Genomic DNA, 22,775 nt, shown 5'->3' on the forward strand with positions numbered 1-22,775 from the left:
GCTGTGAAGCAGTTTTCTCTTTCGCGTTCGCTGCTGTAGTACCTGCTGTGATCCTCGAAGGTCGCCGTAGTTCCTGACCGAGGTGAGAATGGCCGGCTGGATGTGGCTCCGGTGCCTTTTCGGGCCCAATCTAACGCGGATCCACCGCTCACCGGACCAGACACGTACCGACGGCAGAACGGCCCGCAGGGTACGACTCTTTCCTCCCCTTTAGACAGAGCCATAGCCTTAAAACACTGCCGAGATCAGTCTCGTGAGAGTGTGCGGAAGTGCATTATTGTGTTATTGGCGAAGTCTCAAATCCAAGTGAGCTGCCTATCTAGACAGCATTTGACCATCATGTGCGATTGATTTCATCTGAACGTTCGAAATGACATCAAATGATGCCCTAAAACACAGTCTAGATAGGCAGCTCTGACTGTTGTGAGACACATCCACTGACAGGGAGCTGTGTGCTAGCTGAAGTGAGCTCAGCTGATCTCTAGAGCAGTCCATCTGTCATGAGAGCACCATAACAACACTGTTAGCGCACCCATGCGTTGAAGCATTGCGGTTTTATTCTGTTTCTGTTTGGGTTAGACATCAGACGTTTGTAACTGTCATGAATCATAGGCTGTTGCAATAATAACTGAATGAGTAAGGTTAATATGGTAATCTTTCTCTTACCCTCGGCCTTCACAGAGAAACAGTAACGTTAGTCTCACACATGAATTTACTTGTTTTAACTACTGTAAAATCATTCATTTATATTGTAGTTTATCCCTTGAAAATGTAAACTTATTTATATAATAACTATTTCAAAATTTCTCTCTTTTATGTACATTTTATTCAGTTTGATTACATTTAGTTCTAATTAATTACTATTTCACTGTTGCAAATTTGTGGCAAAATAAATAGCACAATCATTAGACTTCGACAGTAAAAATGCAACATGGATTTTGAATATTGTTTATAATAAGAAGAATAACAGCATCAATAATAATTACTATTGCTAGTTGTTTTGGGATAGAAACTCTTTATTTTCATGTTTATGTGACTCTTAAAATGCTTTCTTGGTGAATTAATTGCCTTTATGTGAAAAAAATAATTTATTCAAACAAGCAAATTGCTACAGTGAACTGTTGAAGAGTAGATATGTAAGAATATTGGTACATTGTATCTGTCAAACCTATTTTTTGGTCTGTATTTATTGCCAAGTGACCACAGATTTATTGTAACAATATTTCACATTAGTTTAGATCATAGACTGTATAAAAAGATACGTCAAACTCATAGCTGCCATGTCTTTATCTTATGCAGGGCTGGAATTATCAGCCCAGAGGCTTGGAGCGGCACACAGATAGCATCCTCGGATGGGTATGGCATCATAGTCATGTTTCATTGCACATTTTCCTGCAGTTACCAAATCAACACTGTAAAAAACAACAACAACAACAACAAAAGTTTCGTAATGTGAAGTTGAATTACTGTCATGTGTTGTCCTTCAGGCCTCAGTGCTGTGGTCTCTGTCCTACTACAGTTCTCCACTGCTCCTCTGCTATCTCTACAGGAAAGGTACAACACAAATACAGCATCATATAACCCCCAAACTATTTCTGTGTGTGCTAAAATTACAATTATATTATCCAAAACACCCAGTTATGAAAAGCATTTATTTAAACACAAAGTTTTTTAAGATTGATTTGCAATATTATATTTTCATATATTTTACCTGTACAAAGAATACAATCAAAATGGAGACGGGGGGAAAACATCACAAACATCCCTTGCCAGACCTGTTCACATTAAACTGTAAAGTATGATGAAGAGATATTATAACATTACATTAACAAATGATGCATTAGCCCACATGCACATGCACCAGTACACTTTTATTTCCGTTCATCTTTCCATTTTGTTACTATGTAAATTGCAACTCTGCATGCAGATCTTGTTATTAGATGAGCAGGCATTGATTGGTTCAGTCTCAATGTTATGTTCAGCAGGTGTAATCATCATCTCAAGTGAGTCACAGGCTAATGTTCTCACAGCAGTGCTCCATGTATTTTTAGTCTGGTTCATATAAGAGGTTTCAGACCTGAGGAGCACTGATGTTCAGCTTGTGTATACATTGTGCTGTAGTTTAAACTGTAGTTTTAACTCAATCAGCTCTTTGACATCATGATCAAGGTATGATCTTGTTTAGTTTGAGCATTCGAATAGCTGAATCAAAGATGTTGTGCAATTGTAATATTAAGTACTGAATGAGGCTCATACAATGCAGTTCAAATACTGTATTTTAATGCTGAATCCATTATGTGATTGGAGTTGTACTGTAGTTTGTGATCTTGTTGATGTTCTGGCGTTAATGGAGGATATTGTGGTTAGAGAGCATGTCGTTTTCTTATTGTCCTTGGTATTCTCTTGCACAAAAGAGTCTGTGCCTTACAAAGATGTGGTTAATGGCATTCTGGACATCACACTTGTGTAATTAAATCACAATCAGGCATTGCTAACTGTATTTGATATCATTAGGTTACGTTATAATAATTAAGCTACATAACAGGTTATATCTGCTGATTAAATTAATTACTGACGACTGATGACAAGATAAAGGATGTTTTTCTGCTGCCCCAGGTGAGCCAGTATTTCCAACATTTTCCACCACAAAAACTGATCAACGCATTATTTTAAATCAAAATCAGAAACTCAAGCATCGATATTCATAATATATTATTTGTACCATAGTGTCCACTGTAAAAAGTTTGAACCCTAATGCCCAATGTTGTATTTTTACAAAACATACAAATTTTGTTATTTATAGTATGTCTGTTAAAAATGTCATTAAATGTAAGCCTTTTACCATTAGTTACATATATTAATATAATAAAAAATATATTTTAAATAGAATGTACAAATAATATCAGCAAGCTTTGTGTGTAGTACACACACACACACACACACACACAGTGACATTTAGGTATTATTTAATTTTTATTAATTTTTTTTATTTAGGCATTATAACATCTGGCCATTCTTCTTGAGGCTGAGGCCTGAATAGTATTTAATAATTAATAATGTGAATTAACAAATTTCAGAAACAATTTGGCAGAAAATTCTTAAATAAATCTATTCATCATCTATATGTCAATGACGTGGTTATGTGTTGTCCATTGGTCGAAGGTTAGGTTATCTAAATTCAGACCAGAATTAGACCTTCTTTGTGACAGATGTAGGCAGGCTCCTGCAAGACTTTTACATGTTCTGGACATGCCCAAGTTTGTATAACTTCTGGAAATAGATTTTTCTCCTTTTATTGCTATATGTGGTGTTACAGCACAACACATGCGCATAAGTAGCTAGGATTGTAAAATGTTTGCCTTTTGCACGCTACTTGCCAGAAGATGAATACTGTTTAAATGGAAAGACCCCCTTCCCCCTGCGTTCCTTCATTGGATTAAAGAGATCATTCAATATCTTAAACTAGAAAAAATAATGTACTCCCTTCAAGGGTCTACCCAGAAATTCGATGCAATCTGGCAACCTTTCTTGTCATTCGTGGAAAAATACTATAGGCAATACAATCCCAAAATATGTATAACTGTTTTTTGTCTGATGGGTAAAGGGTTGGGTTGGGGTATGTTGGTGTTCTTTTTTATGTTTTTCTGGCATATTTTAAAATCTTAAATAAACCGACCTTGTTCAAAGTAATAATGTGGTGAGGTACTGTATGCTATCGATCTGAGATGATTAATTCTGGTGTATGTTGTAGGGTACATCTGCAGCAGTAAGCTGGCTCCTTTCAGTCAGTATGTCGGCACAGCGCTGGTCTGTCTGCTAGGACTGGCCTATCTGAGAGGTGACACTATATCATACTTTTGTTGTATAGTTATTAGTTATGCTTGTCTGTTTAATTAACGTACTTTTGTATTTAATATTCATACTTTAAGTACATTCACTCTTTTCTAAACAAACACGTTTGTTTGTGTTTTTACCGCTGAACTGTTGTTAGGTTGGGGACGCTGGAGAAACCCAGAGTACCTTCAGTTTATCACCATCCTGGAGGAAACCAGGAGGAACCACACGCCTAGCAACAAGGTGAGACCGTAGCAGTGCTATAAGAACATTCCCATGGAACCTTGCTTTGATGAGTCCATTAAAATGATGTTGGTTCTGTCCCATTCAGAAAAAACTTGCGTGCTTTGACTTTGACTTCAAACACTGGCCTGTAGATTTCAGCTGGAAAGAAGTTAGTAGTCTGTAAGTATAGCTCGTTTCTCTCTTTCGACTCAGTCTTTCAGTTGTAGAGGAGTTTGCTGCAATTAGAAGTCAACTCTGAGATCTGTCTGTGATGTCTTTGCACTTCCTCCGACTGCAGGAAGCTGTCTAAAGGTGGGGTGTCCCTGTTGAGGCCGGAGTCCAAACACAGAGGGGCAGCAGAGAGTGTACTAAATTCGGTTCGCACACTACCATGCCACATATTAAGGTAACAAGTGTGTGATAACAGATTGACATATTTGCAGTGATTTACCTTATTGTTAGATTTGTACACATACATAGGTTTGAATAAGAGATCAGATGTTAGCTCTCTCACTTTTACATGAGCAGTCATGCAACATCAAAGGTTCTCAAATAAATGTGTGTGTGTTTTGTGCAGTTATCTGATAGTGCACTCGTTCGGCCGGAGGATGCTGTATCCGGGCTCAGTGGGTCTGCTGCAGAAGGCCATGAGACCCATGTTACAGCAGGGCCAGGCCAGACTTGTAGAAGAGGTAACACACACACAACTACAAACCCATACTACAACACATTCAAAACACTTCTCAGGGTAACACTTCTCACATTTTACATTTTGTAACTCCCACGATCAAGAAAAAACAAGAAATATCAGGGAATAAAAAAAGTAATAAATTAGCAAAAAAAAAAAAAATAAAACCTAAAATTGAACAAAAAATGCTTAAATTGGGTTTTTTATGAGTGCAATCTTTGTTAAATGATTTTTTTCCTTATTCAGTATTTGTTTTTTTTATTGCCATAAACTGAAAAAAAAAATATATATATATATATTCATATATAGGCTACATACGTGCTTGTATTGTCCCAAAAATCAATTTAAAAGTTAATGCATTTTGCCTTAATTATAATCAGTCATTACACTTTGAAATATATATATATAAAATAGTTGAATCCCTGTTATATATATTGAAAAATGAAAGTTTATTTTATGAAGCATCATACTGACTGAATTTTTTTTAACAATATATGCTGTATATAGAAATTCACTGATTGTCTTGGTTGTGTTCAGTTTGATGGTGAGCGGAACAAACTGGTGGCTTGTGATGGGAATGAGATTGACACCATGTTTGTGGACCGGAGGAAAGATGGGGGCCAGGCTGGAAAAACTCTGGTAAGAATGTGTGAAACAGAGCATAACAAGAGAGAAACCATAACAGAAGAGCTTAGGGGAAACAACATAGCACAATGAAATAGCATATTACCTGTAGCTTTCCATTGCTGATATAATTTGCACCCCAGGTGATCTGCTGTGAAGGAAACGCAGGATTCTATGAGGTTGGCTGCATGAACACTCCACTAGAAGGTAAATGTGTGCGAGTCAATGTGTGTCTGTTGGGTTTTTTTTTTACCATTTGTGCACTAAATGTATGTCAGACTGTTTCCTTTCTTCTGTTTACAGGAGGATATTCAGTGTTGGGCTGGAATCACCCAGGGTTTGGCGGCAGTACAGTAAGTCAACATCACACCATCTGTTCCTCACACCGACCTTGGCATAACAGCACACAATTAATGACTCTAGATACACAAGCAGTATTCATGTGTTTTATCTAAAATGTAAAATGGATGAAAAGCTCAGTGTACCTCTTTCTCGCCGATTCAGGGAGTTCCACTTCCTCAAAACGAGGCCAATGCGATGGACGTCGTCATTCAGTTTGCCGTGCACAAACTGGGCTTCCAGCTGAGTGACATTATTGTGTACGCTTGGTCAATAGGGGGCTTCACAGGTAAACAGTCCCACACCAGCGAACCAGCCAATCACAGATCAGAAAACACTGATCCGCAACAGAAAAAAAATGATTCATTCGTTTTAATTCTTAATGTGCTGCTCTGTTTTAGCGAGTTGGGCTGTGATGTCATACCCAGAGATCCGAGCTCTGGTTCTAGATGCTTCATTTGATGACCTTTTACCACTCGCGCTAAAGGTCATGCCTGAAAGCTGGAGTAAGTGTTTTATTCATTGCATCTCTACTGCGTTCTAAAGAGTGAGTGACCCAAACGAAGACTGAATGAATGTGTTTGTTTCCATTCCTCAGGACCCTTGGTCACCCATACAGTGAGGCAGTACATGAACCTGAACAACGCTGAACAGCTCTGCAAGTGAGCCACCTTTTTCATGATTTATTTAACAGTACAAACATGAAGCTAACAGCATGAGCACTATATAAATACTTTGGCTCTGATTTCAGGTACCAGGGACCAGTGTTATTGATCAGAAGAACTAAAGATGAAATCATCACTACCACGTGAGCTATCCAGGACACAGATAAATACATTCGTGCTCGAGGAGGCAAACGTGAATTGATGTTGATCTTGACCTGGCTGTACTATGTTTTATCACAGGGGTCCAGAGGATATCACGTCTAACAGAGGGAATGACCTGTTGCTCAGACTACTCCAGTACAGGTCAGACGCGATTCACACGAACCGCTTCATCGATTCGATTGGTTTCATCTCTCTTTCTCCGTGTCTCTCAGGTATCCTAAAGTCATGACAGAGGACGCTATCAGGGCAGTCAGGCAGTGGCTCGCAGCAGGGACACCGATCGAGGAAGGTATGCTTTTAGAGTTAAATATTATTATTATTTTTTATTATTACTGTTGTTGTTGTTTTCGATATTGGCATTGGTCAGTAGTGCAAGTTGAAAATATTACTTATTTTATTATTTATTAAGGATTATTTCTCTTGATCTATATAGAACTGTTACATGTAACATCTTGGTTTTAGTGTATTTTTATTCAATTTAAGGGGTTTTCAAATTGGGTTCCGAAGAGTGGAAACGTCTAGAGAAAAGTGTAAAAATTAACAAGTAATATCCGCTAAAATGTACGAAATTATGACATTAAGGTTTCATTTTGCTTTGTAAAGAAAATCATGAGATTAATCTCAATTATTTTATTCAGTTGACAGCCGTTGTTTGTGTTTATACGTCATGTTTATACGCCTAACATTAATGGTATGGTGGACAGAAAACAGAAAAGTGTTTGTTCAATAGAAACAAAGTATTTTCCAGATAATTCAAGATACTCTTTATACTGTACATAAAAAATATAGCTGCCTTTCATATTTTTGCAAAGAAATAATCATTTGGGTATCAGAAAGTAAAAAACAAAACAAAAAAAACAACAACCCTGGATTAGAATATTGGCCTTAGCAATGGTTATGAACACATTATTATGACATAATTTGGTATCTAGATGGTTTTGTTTGTGATTTGGCTTTATTAAGCAGAGCGAGTCATATTTTCCTGTGTTCTTCAGAATCTGTGTACATGGGCTACGAGGTGGATGATGATTGGTGCTTGTCTGTGCTGCAGTCCTATCAGACCGACAGAGAGACCCTGTTCCCCTGGAGCGTTGGTACGTGCTTCAAACACCATACATCCAGAATTGGTTTTGTGGGATAGACACAAGGACGTCCAGCAGTGATTTCCATTACTCTAGCTACAGTTGCTGTCTGAAACAAAACAGACATTTGACTGTTGGTGATCTGATCTTCTGTCTTTTGTTTCAGGTGAAGACATGACACTCGAGGGCAGAAGGCAGCTTGCTCTATTCTTGGTATGTTACTTAAATATCTGTGTGTAGCCATTGAATAAAAATGATAATCTTTCTATCTCTCTGTATATGTCATATTATAGCTCATTAATCAACCAGGAATTTCCTCTCTCTCAGGCACGAAAGTATATGCGAAACTTTGAGACGACACACTGCACTCCACTCCCTATTTCTGAGTTCAGGCCTCCCTGGAAACTGTAGCGGGCCAGTGGGACTAACAGGAAGACAGTGCTGGAGGACAGAGGTCAAAGGGAATCATACCGGTACATCTGAGTCAGTTGTGTGGGGCAGCAGGGGGGCGTTCAGAATCAGTCGTTTGATTAAATGTGACAGGGTTACTCGTTTATGTTTGACGCATGGATTGATAGAGGCTTTTGAAATTATTGGTTGTGCTCTGCCTCCGTCGCAGTGAGTATTTAACATGAAAATGAAGATTGGAAATGTGTTGCTGCTCAGGTTTGTTTCTTTTTGAGAGACTCTCAGTGACGGGACTCAAAGATCTCTTGCCTCTTTCTCAGTCTGTATTCGTATTTATCCTCTATTGTGTGGAGCACTGTAATTATGAACAAGTTGTGTCGTAAAATAATGTTCTGAATGTTATATTACATATTAATATTAAATAAAACCAGGGGATAATCTTTTTTTTTTCGTTGTTGGGTTCTTCTAAGTCTTTAATCATGTTATTTGTGGTTGACACAATAAAAATGTCTTATTTGATAGCTAAATTGAAATGGTATAGTCGGTTCTTGAAAATGTGAACAAGCATTGATGATATACTCTATACATTTATGTTAAACATTTTAACTTTATAAACGCATACAGTGGGTATACAAAAGAATCTCGAGTCAACTTATAACATCCAAGTGAAACATGTTAGAAAAAAAGGGATCACCCCCTTGTGTGAGTATTTTGTTGAATCATCTTTTGCTTTAATTACAGCCTTTAGTCTTTTGGGATATGTCTCGTCTCTAATAACATTTCTTATGGAGTGGCTTTTTTCTTGCAACCCTCAAATACAAGCCACATTTGACCTTGACCACACTTGACCTCTGACATTGTTGTCACATGCACATGATTACCACTTTTTGTCATAAATTCCTGCCACTGCCGTCCTGATTCAGGGAGGATCGGTGTTTTACCAAATACCTTCCACGTCTTAACATTACACTTCACTGTGCTTTTAGGCATCAATAAATCCTTTGAAATTTTTTTGTCTCCCATCTCCTGACTCGTGCCAGGCCACAACTTTCTCCCAGAGATCTTTTGATGGTGCCTTGCCACCCATAGTTGATTGTTTGCTTCAGCTGCACTACCAAGGACTGATGCTCCAGGAAAGCTTTTTTCATTCTGAACTGATCAAAATGACCACAGATGATCACAGTTGAAAATCAAATGGCTTTGTGTGCCATTGAGAAGGTGTTCAGCTAAACCTGAGTGAGTTTACAAGTCATTTTTACGAGGGGGTGATCCTTTTTTTCAACTCAGTGATTCAGGTATTTTTTATCTGTTTTTTCTGACATGTTGGTGTTATATCTTTCACTTGGATGTTATAAGTTAAACTGAGTAAATACAGCTGGATAAAACAAAAACTGCATCCATTTCAGGCTGTAAAGCAATAACATTTGATTATTTTAATTAAAGGGGGCTGATGTTTCATGTGTGTAAGTGTATATATACGGATTTATAAAGCTTAGTGACTTCATAATACTATTAAACGAAAGACAAAATTCATAATTTTCTATCTAAGGTTGATGTTTATTCAAGTTTCCCCACATTATTGTTCAGTAGACAGGACTGAAATACATTAGACAGAGAGAACAAAATCTGAATGGAAAATTTCATAAATAACCAAAAAAAAAAAAAACATGATGAAGAGGAGTTGTTACATCATCTTTCTGAAGTTTTCGATGGCTTCCTTCACTTTCTGCAGTTCGGTTTCATTCTGCCTCAGCTGGAGAGAAAATACAAACGTTGCACTTTTCTTCAAGAAAAGCAACTGCAGGAAACTAATTTAAGACCATTTTCTCAGACAAATTGTTTCCCCTACATCCTACTTACCTTCTCCGCATCTGCCTCCTGCACTTTAACAGGAACTTTCTCCTTGTAGTCGTTCTTGGCTATCTTTTCCTTCATCTTTTCCATCTGTTTCTCCAGCTCCCCTTTCTTTGCTGTCAGTTTAGTGACCTCCTTTTCCAAATCGATCAAACCCTGATTTGCAGAAAAGGATTTAGAAACCAGCATATTTATAAACACAGAAAGCTCATTACACTCGAATGTGTTTGTTATTTTTAGAGAATCATATTTAAATGCACGTTATCTCCCCATTTCCAGTTTGTCACATTTATGAATGTATTTGGCAGCTGTGGTGGGGATTATAACAACCAGAATAAATCTCCTTCAGGTGTATTAGTGCAAGTGAATCCTCAAATAATTTTTACCTTTAGCATGAGGTGAACAGTGCATTTATCTGAGGCGATGGCCACCGCACAGCCTTGTGGGATTGTGCTGTCACCCCCTACCACTGGGTAAATAGCCTGAGAGTAAGACAGTGTCTGGATCTGAAGACTGTACGTCTGGACCAGAGCAGCAGTATCAGAGTCTATGCACTGTAGATAACCTGATACAGAGAGATAAAACAACCGTGAGATAAGACACACGTGTCTGCTAATAAAAATACAATACAAAGAGTGTGAGGTTCTCATATGTTAACACCATCCATGCTCAGTAGGTTGTGTGTGATGTGGGTAATATTGAAATTAGGGATGCACCAACTTTAGCCTCTTGCAATTCTGTAATGAAGCTCATGAACTGCACAACTGTTCTACAACACGTTTATGCAACACATTAACACTTTTGTTTAGCACGTATGCATTCATTTGATCAAAAGAGACAAATTATTCTCTCAAATAAATGCTGTCCAATATAAAAAAAAATCCAGTATTTACTAATAAAAAAATACAAATATCAGATAACAACTAACAAATATTGCATTCATTTTTATGACCATCCAGCACTGCATTTGAATCGGTCACATCAGACCGATTCCCACTCTGTTTGAAATGGTCCATATGGGTGTTTTCAGACCAGAAGATTGTTTGCTTTGTTCCGAAAAAGTTTGTTGCAATGATGCATTTTCTTCTTGGTTCGCTTCGCGTTCACAAGGCAACATTGTAAACCATACCAAACTGTGTTTAAGCAGGTCACCTGTTTACATTCCTCTGCGTCATTCATGCCTTCTCACCACGAGCGAACCGCTCCAGAGTCTGTTTGCAATCGCTTGTTTGATCTGCTTTTTATGCGCACACCATAGTGCGATAGCTGCATTCACACCCGCCCAAACAAACCGCACCAAGAGAGACAATGAACCTTAGCGCGATTTAACCAAACTAGATGAGGCAGGTGTGAAAGCACCCTTAAAACACCAATATTGACCCAGGCCTTGAATCAGTGCATCCCTAGCTGAATCTAGTCAGTTTGAGATGAGTGTGCAGTGTACTGTGTGATGTCTCACAGTCAGCGCGGGTCTTGGTCAGGTTGTAATCGGCCCTGAGTGATCGGATGGTTCTGACCACAGACATGACAAACTCCATCTGACGGTCGACGTCCTCGCTGTGCCAACAGAACTACAAAACAAACGAAACACACCATTTACACCAGAAACCACCACAGAACAGACAGAAAAAATGATCCAGAACTCTCAAAAGAACTCAAAGTGGGGCATCAAAGACTATATCATGATTAATAAATAAACCGTTTGTTATCTAAAACATTTTTTTTTATTGGACCCTTTCATAAGCACACAGTGTGTGTGGGCGACGTGAACGCATCACTATCCTGTTATTTACTAACTGAATCCTCAAATCCACCAGAAATGTAATTTGGCTGAGGTAAATCACAAGGTTTCCTGCCAACAGCATGATGTGACATTCAGAGTAACATTTTTACCACACTAGATGCCCAGCCATTACCCTTGACCTCTGACCTCTGCTCACCTCTGATGTTTCTGGATAAGGTGTGACACAGATGCTGGGAGGGCTGTCCTGAGCATGTCTTCTTGGCAACCGCTGGAAGAGCTCTTCAGTAACAAAAGGCATGAGGGGAGACAAGAGACGGAGTCCCACCTCCAAACAGGTGTAGAGAGTCTGTCTGCAGATGTCCGCCTGCTTTTGTCCCTCCGAGTCTGTCCTGCTCAACACTGGCTTCACACTCTCCTACATCAGCCGAAAAAAAATTAGTAACTTCCCCAAAAATGTGCACAAATAAATGTGCACAAAAAAAGACAACATTAAATATACAAATGACGAGGTCAAAAATCAGATGTATTCATTACCAGATAGACATCGCAGAGCTCGTACAGCCAGAAATTATAGATGGCAGTGGTGATTGTCGGAAAATCGTAGGCCTGAAATCCGCTATCGCACAGGGCTACTGCTGCGCTCAGACGGGACAGAATCCAGCGATCAGACACACTTTCACCGCCACACAGCTGAGAGACACAGAATCATTTACACACAATACACCACAGAGTAGAAGTTAGCAACATAACACGTCCTGACACATCCTCCATCTATCTTTCACTTCCTCCCGTCCATCTCTCTCTCACCTGAGCTTTCTCCCAGGGCACAAACCCCTCTCCCAGAGTCCTCATGGCGAACTTCACTGCATTCCACAGCTTGTTACAGAAATGCCTATATCCCAGAATCCTGTTCACATCCAGATTAATGTCTCGGCCTGGGAGAAATAAACAAAAAGCACAAAATAATACTTGTATGTAACCACATACCTTATATATATTGAACTAATTTTAAACGGAGATTCAATGCTGTATATTTACACTAAGTACACTTATAAATTCATAATATTTGTTAACTACACTAACATTGTGCAAACTAATATTTGTGTACTACTGTATCTAAAAGTCAATGTAGATATGCTTTTGATAATGTTTTTTTTTTTTTTTTTTTTTACCTTGACTGGTGTAAGCGCACAGAGCAAATCTGAGAGCATCAGTCCCACATTCTGGAATTCCACTGGGATAGTCGGATTTCTACAGAGTGGACACAAACAGAATGTCATAGAAAAGCATAGCAGCAGATAAAGAAACCGTAACAACAGATTTCAAGGAATCTCAAGAAACCGGGTTATACCTGTCCCTGTTTGGCCTTCTCAATCTCCAGAGGGTCTAGATTGCTGTCCATTAGCTGAGCATAAAGACCCTACACACACACACACACATGCACAAATATCAAATTAATTTTGTGCAATGACACCTTATGTAGCCATGTGGTATTGATGGAAGAGCTGTTGTTGTTCAGTTACCTCCAGTGAAATGCCAGTGATGACGTCCAGAGGGTCGATGACGTTACCTAGAGACTTGCTCATTTTCCTTCCATGGGCATCCCGTACCACTGCATGCAGGTACACCTGAACAAACACATCAGATATACACCTCGAGTTACCAAACTCAAGTTAGTCTAGCTTTGATTGCAGTGACACAGCTTAATACATCTGGGAACAAGTTCAGCAGTCGGTTAGACACTACTTTTAAATCATGTAGCTCCACGAGCTCCAAAAATAAAATATATAATATAAAAAAAATTATAATATAGAAAAAATACACATACACATGGTATATTTAATGTAAAATTAAAATTAAATTTACATACACATGGTATATGCAGGATTTTTATGCTAAAATGTAAGACTTTAAGACCTTTTTAAGATCTGCACAAATAAATGTAATACCATGTGTGTAGGTGTGTCAATCCACCAGTACAGATTTACAACTCTGCATGTTTGCAGCATAAAAACATGGGTTGATTTTCACACTGGTCTGAACTATAACAGCAAATGGTTTATTGAAAATGCTAATTCTTTTTCTGTCAGCAGATGGCGCTTACCATCTGCTGAAATGTGCAACACTCATTATATTCAATGTAAACTTAACATTTTGAAGTTTAACCATCACACTAAACCATATCGCAATTCTTGTCTTTCCATCCCCAAATATAAGACCTCTTGAAAGACGTTTTTGTACCATTTAAAACTTTTAATGACCTAAACTAAATATAAGAAACCCTGCACACACATCAACACACCCACCTCTTTGAACGGTAGTTTTCCAGTGAGTTTGAGGCCCATCATGACCATACGAGCCACCCAGAAGAACAGGATATCATGTCCCGTCTCTAACAGCGTGCCTGGGTAGAAGACTCTCAGATCCTCTGACTAACACACAGAAAGTGCAAAATGATCATCAGTGCAGGTATAATATAATGCTTATGTAATCAAAATAATTTTAAAAAAAATAAAATATATATATATATAAAATAAAATAATATATATATACAGTGCAGTGGTTGCATAAAAAAGGAAAAGATTAATTTAAAATAACTGTAAAATAATATTATATGTAACAATAACAATAATAAAATCAATTGCATGTTATTTTATTAAATTAAAAATAGGGCTGTTCTTTTAGCATCCACCACAAACCTGCATGTCATTTTACATTTCAAACAGTTGATTGTTGACAAACGTGATGCATATTAAATATTGTCTCATATGATAAGGAATATCACAAGACCTAGGCCAACACATTTGGACTGAGTTTAGACTAAATACTGCCACTGCAGTCTTACATACATAGTGTGTGTGTGTGCTGTATTAATATCTGACCTCATTGGGCCAGCCAAAGATGGAGAAGGGGAAGATCCCTGAGGAGAACCAAGTGTCCAACACATCCTCATCTGTAACAAAACAGACAGAAAGATGCTTTATTGATGCCAGGGGGTAAATACTGACATAAGCAAAACAGGAGGATAAATTAACTCCGTTGTAATGAGAGCATATAAATGTAAGACTTGGTACCCTGGCGCAGAGAAATTTTGTCCACGGTAACATTGAAGCGTTTGGCAGCTTTTTCTCTGGCCTCCTCCTGTGATCTGCCACTGACCCAATAATGTCCGTCCATATCCTAAACACAAACAATAACATCATAATTCACAGCATCTGTGTGTAACCTACACAGACACTGCATGCAGCATTTGGGTCTGCTCACCTCGCCTGGTTTGACTGACGGATCATTCACAGTCACAAAGTACGCCGGTATCCTGTGACCCCACCACAACTGCCGTGAGATGCACCAGTCCCTAAAACCCGAAAAACATTACCACACGCAGAAAAAACAAGAAACTCCAGCAGAGAACAGCTGAGCTGAGATAGATGGGTCACCTGATGTTGTCCATCCAGTTGAACCAGGTTTTGAGGTGGTTGTCAGGGATGATCTTGAGCTCTCCATTTCTGACAACATCTGCGGCCTGCTTTCCCATCTCTCTGCAGTCCACGTACCACTGAGGCTTCAGCAGAGGCTCCACTATGTCCTTAGAACGGCTGAAAACACACATACACGTGCTCAACACCCATTAACATGTTAATATAACAGCTGAAATAAAGAATAGAAGGCATTTCTACAGAAATTATGAATAAACTGCAATACATTATTCATAAATCATAAATTACAACTTATGAATTTGTTAGTAATTATAGAATGGGTTGAATATTTGAGTAGTTTTGTTTATAGTAAGATGTCGGACAACCTGTCCTTGTTGGCATCTGCATGATTTGGTTAGCTTCTATCAGGAGACAGATGAATTAGCACCAAAAGAGCATATTTTGATTGGATGGGCAGACAAACAAAAGCTAAGTGTATTTATTTCGCTAAACTAAACAATTACGCACAATCGTTCAAATGGTTGAGGTCAATAAGACTGTTTAAAAAAATGTATTAATTAATATGCATTAATCAAAAGTGACAATATAGACATTTATAAGTAAATCTAATTTAAAAAAACGTTTTGAACCTTCTATACATCTAAGACTCCGGCAAAAAACAAATGTATCACAGTTTCCACAAAAATATTAAGCAGCAACTGTTTCCAAAATTGATGATGATAATAATGTATTTATTATATATAGCACTGGAGTAATGGCTGCTGAAAATTAGCTGTCATCACAGGAATAAATAAAATTTTTCAATACAAAAATATATAAAGGAATGATTTTAAACTGTAATATTTCACTATATTGCTGTTTTTAATCTTACTGACCCCAAACCTTTGAACAGTAGCATGTATATAACATTGTGGTTAGAGAACTGGCATATTTAAAGATTACTGTTCTCTGGTGGTGTAATTTGTTGCTGAATGACAGCCTTAACAATGCACCTTTAAAGGTTTTTAAAAACGTTAAAATTATATTAGTTTTTTTCATTGTTCATCTCTTGGATATTCCACCAGCAGGTACTTGCATATAATGTTTTATTCTGAATAATTGCAAATAAAGACAATTCACGTGAACATTTTCATTTATGTTTCCATTGGCTGTACTGTATCCTTCACACCGGTCCATGACCATCCAGGGGTATGTGGGGAGTTTAGGAAATAATTTTTGCTTTCAGCATTGTTTTTTACTTCTGTTCTGTTCAGACCAGAGCATTAGCTGAAAGCGGCTGAATGTTAAAAAGTTGAGAGTGAGTCAGCGTCTAACCTGCAGACGGGCACCACCATAGGATTGTCTTTGACCTCCTTAAACTGACCCAAGTCTTTCAGAGCCTGGAGCACAGCTTTCCTCGCCTCAAAGCGCTTCATTCCCTAAAACACCAGAGAAAAGCAGATTATTCAAAGAACAATCAATCAGTTTATTATCATATCTGCAGCAAGACTCAAATACCGGGTAAAAATAGGGTAAAATATATCACAATATGTGTGTGCCTACCAGGAATGGAGGAGGAACATTGATGAGGAGGCCATTTTCATCTAGGATGTTGATGAAGGGCAGTTTGTGTCTCTCTCCCACCTCATAATCATTATGATCATGAGCAGGAGTGATCTTCACAGCACCTGTACAACAACACTGCACTGTAAACTGGACACGGACCCAGAAGACACCAAGCTGAAAGAAAACCTCATTTATTACCTGTTCCGAAGCTCATATCAACAAAGTCATCAAACACGATGGGCATCTTTTTGTCACAGAATGGGTGGACGACCATCTTTCCTTTAAGATGCTGGACAGAAAAGAGATTTTGAGTGAATTGAACTCAAAAATTTAACTCAAGGGTTTTGAGAAGGAAACTATTGTGTCACCTGATATCTGGAGTCATTAGGGTGGACGGCGACAGCTGTGTCTCCGAGCATGGTCTCAATACGAGTGGTGGCCACTACCACCTCCTCATCTGCAGGACAACATTTCATTTTAAATTTGTCTGTATATCTCGTCGTCAGTGGATCTTATCTCATTTCTCCACACTCCACTCTCACCTGATCCTTCAACCTTGTAAGAGAAGGACACCAGCACTCCAAACTCAACCTTCTCATTATAACCCGGCACAGGAAGGAGAGTTCGCCCCGTCAGCTCCTTTTTATCAACCTGGAACATAAAACTCATCACGTGACCTCAGTAAAAAGAGTCTTGGGGACTGTTAGTGAAGATGTCCCTTTCCCACATAAACTGAAACTGTTGTTAAAAACTGATGGTGACCATTTTAACGTACAGCTTTCAAACAAGCTTTTACTGTGTTGGGATGGTTTAAAACTCAATTTTATGAAAGTTGTCCAAAATAAAACATTGTTGCTACTGCCGTTCAATGGTCTGTGATCTGAAAGAAATTATTATTTTAATTCAGCAAGAATGCTTTAAATGGATCAAAAGTGACAGTAAATTGTCATCACATGAATACATTACATTTTCAAATACATTCAAATAGAAAAGTTATTTTAAATTGTCGCAAAATTTAACAATACTCTTTTTAACCAGAAAGATGTTTTTAATGTATTGTGTGAGCATAAGTGACAAAAAAAAAAAAAAAAACTTTCAGACCCCCAACCTTCTGAATGTTAGTGGCATTTATCATAGACAGGAGTGAGTGACACTGAGCCATCAGAGTGTTTGTACGCACTTCTATGTCAGAGATGGCAGAGTTGAGGGTGCAGGACCAGTTGACGAGTCTCTTGCTCCTGTAGATCACACCCTCCTCATGCATCAGTATAAACGCCTCCTGGACCGCAAACGACAGTTTCTGCAAGCAGACCGTTTTACACATTATTACAGACTAGCCACCACTAAATAGTTACACTTTAATGCTTGTTAAAAAAAAAAAATGATTTTCTGGATGTCATTTAACACATGGGTTGTTTTTTGTTGTTGTTGTTTTTATCTTTACCCAGGCATGTTTGGGTTATGTGCATTGTACTCACATCATCCATGGTAAAACAAGCTCTGTCCCAGTCCAGAGAAGAGCCCAGCTTCTTCAGCTGGTGATAGATGCGATCTCCCTTTCTGTTGGGCACCGAAAGGAAGAGAAATAGAATTGTTCACATAACTGGAGCTAAACTGATTATTTAAATGATCTAATGGAAAGATCCACCTCCATTCCAGAACTCTCCTCAACCTCTCACACTCACTCGTTCTTCCACTTCCAGACTTCCTGGATGAAGTTCTCTCTTCCGAGATCATGCCTGGTCATCTTTCGCTCTTTCATCAGTTTCTTCTCCACCACCACCTGTGTGGCGATACCAGCGTGATCACAGCCGGGATTCCACAGTGTGGTCTCTCCTCTCATCCTGTGCCTGCATCATAACACCAAACCAAACCCATTTTACACACCATTACTTTTGAGGCATGATGAGATCATAGCTCACTCCTCAACTGTAATTTATGATATTGGGCTTATCCAAAGTGAATTCACTGTTATGCTTTATTACCAGTAATTAGCCTGTCTATTTTATAATTACTCGTTACCATCTTGTCAGGCAATCCTGAATAGCATTGGTCAAGGCATGACCGAGGTGGAGGGATCCGGTTACATTAGGAGGAGGAATACACATCATGAACACTCCACGAGGGTTTGGCTCACTTACATTCTTCCTCTGGAAGCAGAAAAATAATTTCAAAAATTGACACTATCATTCAGCAGGTTTATGTTTTTAAAATAAGACTCTTATTTTCACTAAGGCTGTGTTTATTTGCTCGTAAAGTATAGACCCCTTAATCGCCTATGTCACTGTGACGTCACCGCTCTAGCTGGAGGCAAAACATAAGGAAGAACTCAAAGTAGGCGCGCTAAAAGTTTGACGTTTTGATTTTAAAATGTCATCTTGTTGTGTTTTTGGTTGCCATAATAGAAGGAACGGCACTTTTGGTTCAAAACTAAAGTTTTCCGGCAGACATTCCTTCACAGAAATCAAGAAGACAATTGTGGTTGAATGCAATACTACGTAAAGACTGGACGGAGACGATCATAAATAATGCTTGTGTTTGCAGTGCACACTTCATATCAGGTAAAATAATGTATGCATATGTACTGGTGTGTTGGTTTTATCTAGTACAAATTAGGTTTTAAATTTTATAGGTGAAAAGTTGCCAACCTTCAGCGCACTAGCTAGCTAAAATGTTAAACTAACATGTGTGCCATCCTTTGAATGGTCTCTTAAAATAATCCACATTGCTAATCATAGTTAGCCCAGCGGTAGGTTACATTAGACAATAAGCCTTGACAAAATTCCCCAAACCACCTGAAAGTAATTCATATGTTGTCTAGGAAATATCCAAAACCTGTTTAAAATGTTTCCAATGAGAACAAGATAGAAGAACTACACCAGGCTTAGCTTAAAAAAATAAATAGTAGGCTACTGTGATGTTATCCACCTGTCAGAGTCAGTGACTGTACATATTCTGACAGTCCCGAACCTTCTCCTGCATCCATGTTTAATAAATCCCTCCTAAAACGTTCTAGCTTACGCTTGTCAACATGGCGTCAGCACCTCTTTTTGCCTCCAGCTAAGCCCCGCCCACCCGGAGACGTTGCAATGTTTACAAACTTTTAAGGGGTCTATAGAAAATACAGTAATATTGTGAAATATTACTGCTATTTAAGAGAACTGTTTTCTATTTGAATATATTTTACATTCATTCCTGTCTTCAGTGTCACATTATCCTGTTATAATTATTGTAATATGAGTATTCCTTTTTATTAATTATTAATTATTATTAATGATGAAAAAGGTAATTGTTTTTGTGATACATGTGATACATGTTTCCAGTATTCCTTGATGAACAGAAAGTTCAAAAGAACAGCATATCTTTTGTTTTGATAAACACATTCCTGTCACTTTTGATCAATTTCAATCCTTCCTTGCAGAATAAAAATACTAATTTCTGTTATCAATCTAATTGATCCCAACCTTTTGAATGACATGGGACCTTACAGTGTATGAGGGATGAACCAAATACTTTTGATTATTTTTATGTCATACCCCATATTCAGGCTTGAAGAAGCCCTGTTTCTCCCACCAGGGGTACCAGGCCGCTTCCACAAACTGAGGACTGTAAGAATCCGGCAGAGGACTCAGGACATCTGAAACACATGAAGGGAGATACTTTAATGACTGGACGGGTGCATTACAAATCGGAAAAATAGAATTGCTGCTAATGGAAGCAAAAGCACACCTTTTTTCTCTCCAGCTGGCGTGGGGATGTTGTAGGTGATCACATCCAGTTCCTTCTTCTCTGGTTTGGCCTTTTTCTGTTGGAGGGGACAGAAGTTGCAGCAATACATTATGGCAAGTTCAGCTGTCTGTCTCTCTCAGTTTGTGTCAGTTTTAATAAGATGATAAGATGATGGGATCATCACTCGACCTCAGTCTGAGGCTGCATCTTCTTCTTCTCTTCCATCTCTTTCTTCTGCTGAAACTTTTCCATCTTTTCTCGCTTCTTGGCCTCTTTCTTCAGCTGAGCGTCCGTTTTAGGAGGACCTAAGAATAATATATTTTTAAAAACATTCAGCGGCAACATAGACAACTACTAGAGGCTATAAACTGCTAGTCTATAATGGTTGTAAAATACACACAAAACACTTTACCAATCTTCAAAACCCACACATTCTTACCATTGGCCGGTGTAGCCGCTTCAGAAGCAGCAGGTGCCGTGGCATTGACAGCAGGGCTAGGTTTGGGTGTTACAGGCACCATTTTCTCACAGAGGGAGATTTTACCCAACACCTTCAGGAACTGTGGCTGGTTCACACAGGTATTAAACCATCTGGTCACATTCACCAACGACTTCCTGTCCACAGGCTCCAATGCCTACAAATGAACCAAACATACTAATCAATCAATTATTCTTTTACACCAATTACAACAACATAAATATCAATTTAAAACCTGTATAATTGTAAAACTAATACTACTGAATTTATACTATTTTCTATTCATGCAATTTTTCATGCAATTCTAAAATACACTAAATATAAATATTTCATGAAAAACCTACAAGTAAAACCTTTGGCAACTAACTGAAATAAATCATTTTAAACTGAAGTACTAACATTGCAAAAGCATAAGAATAATTTAAAGCCATAAAGAAATCCGGTAGGTTTAGAATGATGACAGAATCTAAATGCAAATCTTTTGGGTGTACTAATCTTTAATATTACAATCTGTTAGGATAAAAGGGTTACAGATGTGTACTCACATATCTGAATGGCAGGAGTGCTGCCACAGCAACAGCCATATCTGCCAAAGTCACAGCCTCTCCTACGAGGAACGTCCGTGGCGCTAGAGTCTCATCTAGAGCTTTGAGAACACGCAGCAGCTCTGCTCTGGAACTCTGCTGGAGCTGGTATTAAAGAAAGATCCATTGATATTACAACAAAAGTAATAATTAAAAAATTGTGCATGGTCTCTTTTTATTTATTACAATAAAAAGGTCTAAGAACAAGCTGCTATGTACTCGGAATGTGTTTTTTGTTGGGTATCAATCAACACATGACGCACACTGACAATCAGAGCATCAGGTGATAATGTGTTTTGATCGTATATGGGACAAACACATACCTTCTTTTCAGCCCCCATGATTCCCAGCAGAGGGAATGTCACAGCACAGGCCACCGGCGTCAGCTCGTTCTCCGAAAAGCTCAGCCATTGCCAAACCTGACTTTCCTGTTTCTTCTCGCTGCCTGTCCGTTTGCCCGCTGCTGCCAGGTACCAGCTCACAGCATTAACACCAGTGAGCACTGTGCCCCCCGCACCAGCTAAGACCAGTGCAGGACGAGACCTGGCCACCTCAGCCGGAGGGTCCTCATGAACAATTCGTGGAGGAGATGGAGAGAATTCAGCAGCGATCAAAGGCAACAAACTCCTGAAGTCATCAGCGTGGGAAGAGATGTATAGAGTGTCCATCTGACAGAGAGATATGAGAGCCATGTCAAGTCATAATAAAAAAATTTAATATTGTAAAACTCTCTTAAAATAATGTATACATTGTATTTCATTCCTAAAGGTTTGTGTACGTGTCTGTTTAACAACAGAGCATAAACACGGAAGTGAAAGCAAAAGTATATAATATTCTTTGTCAATAAACAAAACCTTTAAGATATTAATATTTACAACTATTTTATATCACGTTTCTGCTTTACTTATATATTTAATTTTGTGATCTGAGCCTCGTCATACTTGCTTTAATTGTGCAAATGACAAATAAACTGTACTTATCTATAACACTGTCTGATCATGCGTAGAATATCTCACAAAATTTAAACTCCATCATTCTTTTTAAACTCTTTTACTAAGTATCATTTTTATTGTAATGTAATGTTTCAATAATAGCTTTAGTATTTTGACCGGCTTAAAGCATGATCTGTTCATTGCAACAGAACTATGATTGCAAACGTCAATAAACTACGTATACGACATACACACACTGTATTGTATTGATCAGCATACATACGGCAGTATCTGTATTAGTTTAAGTCTTAAATATACTAAGTTGACTGTCATTAGTAACTCACCTGTAGGCAGCAGTGAGGAATCGTCTGCCTAAATCAAGCATGAAGTGACTCCAATGCTTCATCAGCGCTGCCGTAAAGTGATGTAACCAGTCGCAAAGCGT

At 38.4% G+C, this 22,775-nt stretch overlaps 2 protein-coding genes across 2 annotated transcripts; one reads left to right on the forward strand and one right to left on the reverse strand.

The window, feature by feature from the left end:
* Positions 1-41: 41 nt before the first annotated feature.
* Positions 42-8,554, forward strand: LOC113059996 (protein ABHD16A-like). The gene is made up of 20 exons (XM_026228745.1): positions 42-190; positions 1,300-1,356; positions 1,488-1,554; positions 3,752-3,838; positions 3,992-4,077; positions 4,166-4,239; positions 4,358-4,465; positions 4,637-4,751; positions 5,285-5,386; positions 5,515-5,578; positions 5,675-5,724; positions 5,876-5,999; positions 6,112-6,216; positions 6,309-6,372; positions 6,462-6,518; positions 6,616-6,678; positions 6,750-6,826; positions 7,533-7,631; positions 7,786-7,832; positions 7,947-8,554. Exons 1-20 carry the CDS (start codon positions 89-91, stop codon positions 8,028-8,030), a joined length of 1,632 nt encoding a protein of 543 aa, XP_026084530.1. The 5' UTR covers positions 42-88; the 3' UTR covers positions 8,031-8,554.
* Positions 8,555-9,570: 1,016 nt separating this feature from the next.
* Positions 9,571-22,775, reverse strand: LOC113059995 (valine--tRNA ligase-like). Its single transcript, XM_026228744.1, has 31 exons — positions 22,675-22,775; positions 21,722-22,066; positions 21,360-21,503; positions 20,776-20,971; positions 20,526-20,641; positions 20,337-20,412; positions 20,144-20,244; positions 18,630-18,757; positions 18,293-18,457; positions 18,086-18,167; positions 17,788-17,907; positions 17,150-17,258; positions 16,976-17,064; positions 16,806-16,896; positions 16,605-16,729; positions 16,377-16,480; positions 15,063-15,221; positions 14,890-14,980; positions 14,700-14,805; positions 14,508-14,578; positions 13,932-14,057; positions 13,149-13,253; positions 12,977-13,045; positions 12,798-12,876; positions 12,433-12,560; positions 12,160-12,315; positions 11,822-12,040; positions 11,341-11,452; positions 10,268-10,446; positions 9,888-10,037; positions 9,571-9,780 (listed from the first exon to the last, which is right to left on the reverse strand). Exons 2-31 carry the CDS (start codon positions 22,064-22,066, stop codon positions 9,712-9,714), a joined length of 3,810 nt encoding a protein of 1,269 aa, XP_026084529.1. The 5' UTR covers positions 22,675-22,775; the 3' UTR covers positions 9,571-9,711.

Source organism: Carassius auratus, chromosome 41 (assembly GCF_003368295.1).
Source record: "Carassius auratus strain Wakin chromosome 41, ASM336829v1, whole genome shotgun sequence".
Lineage (NCBI taxonomy): Eukaryota > Metazoa > Chordata > Actinopteri > Cypriniformes > Cyprinidae > Carassius > Carassius auratus.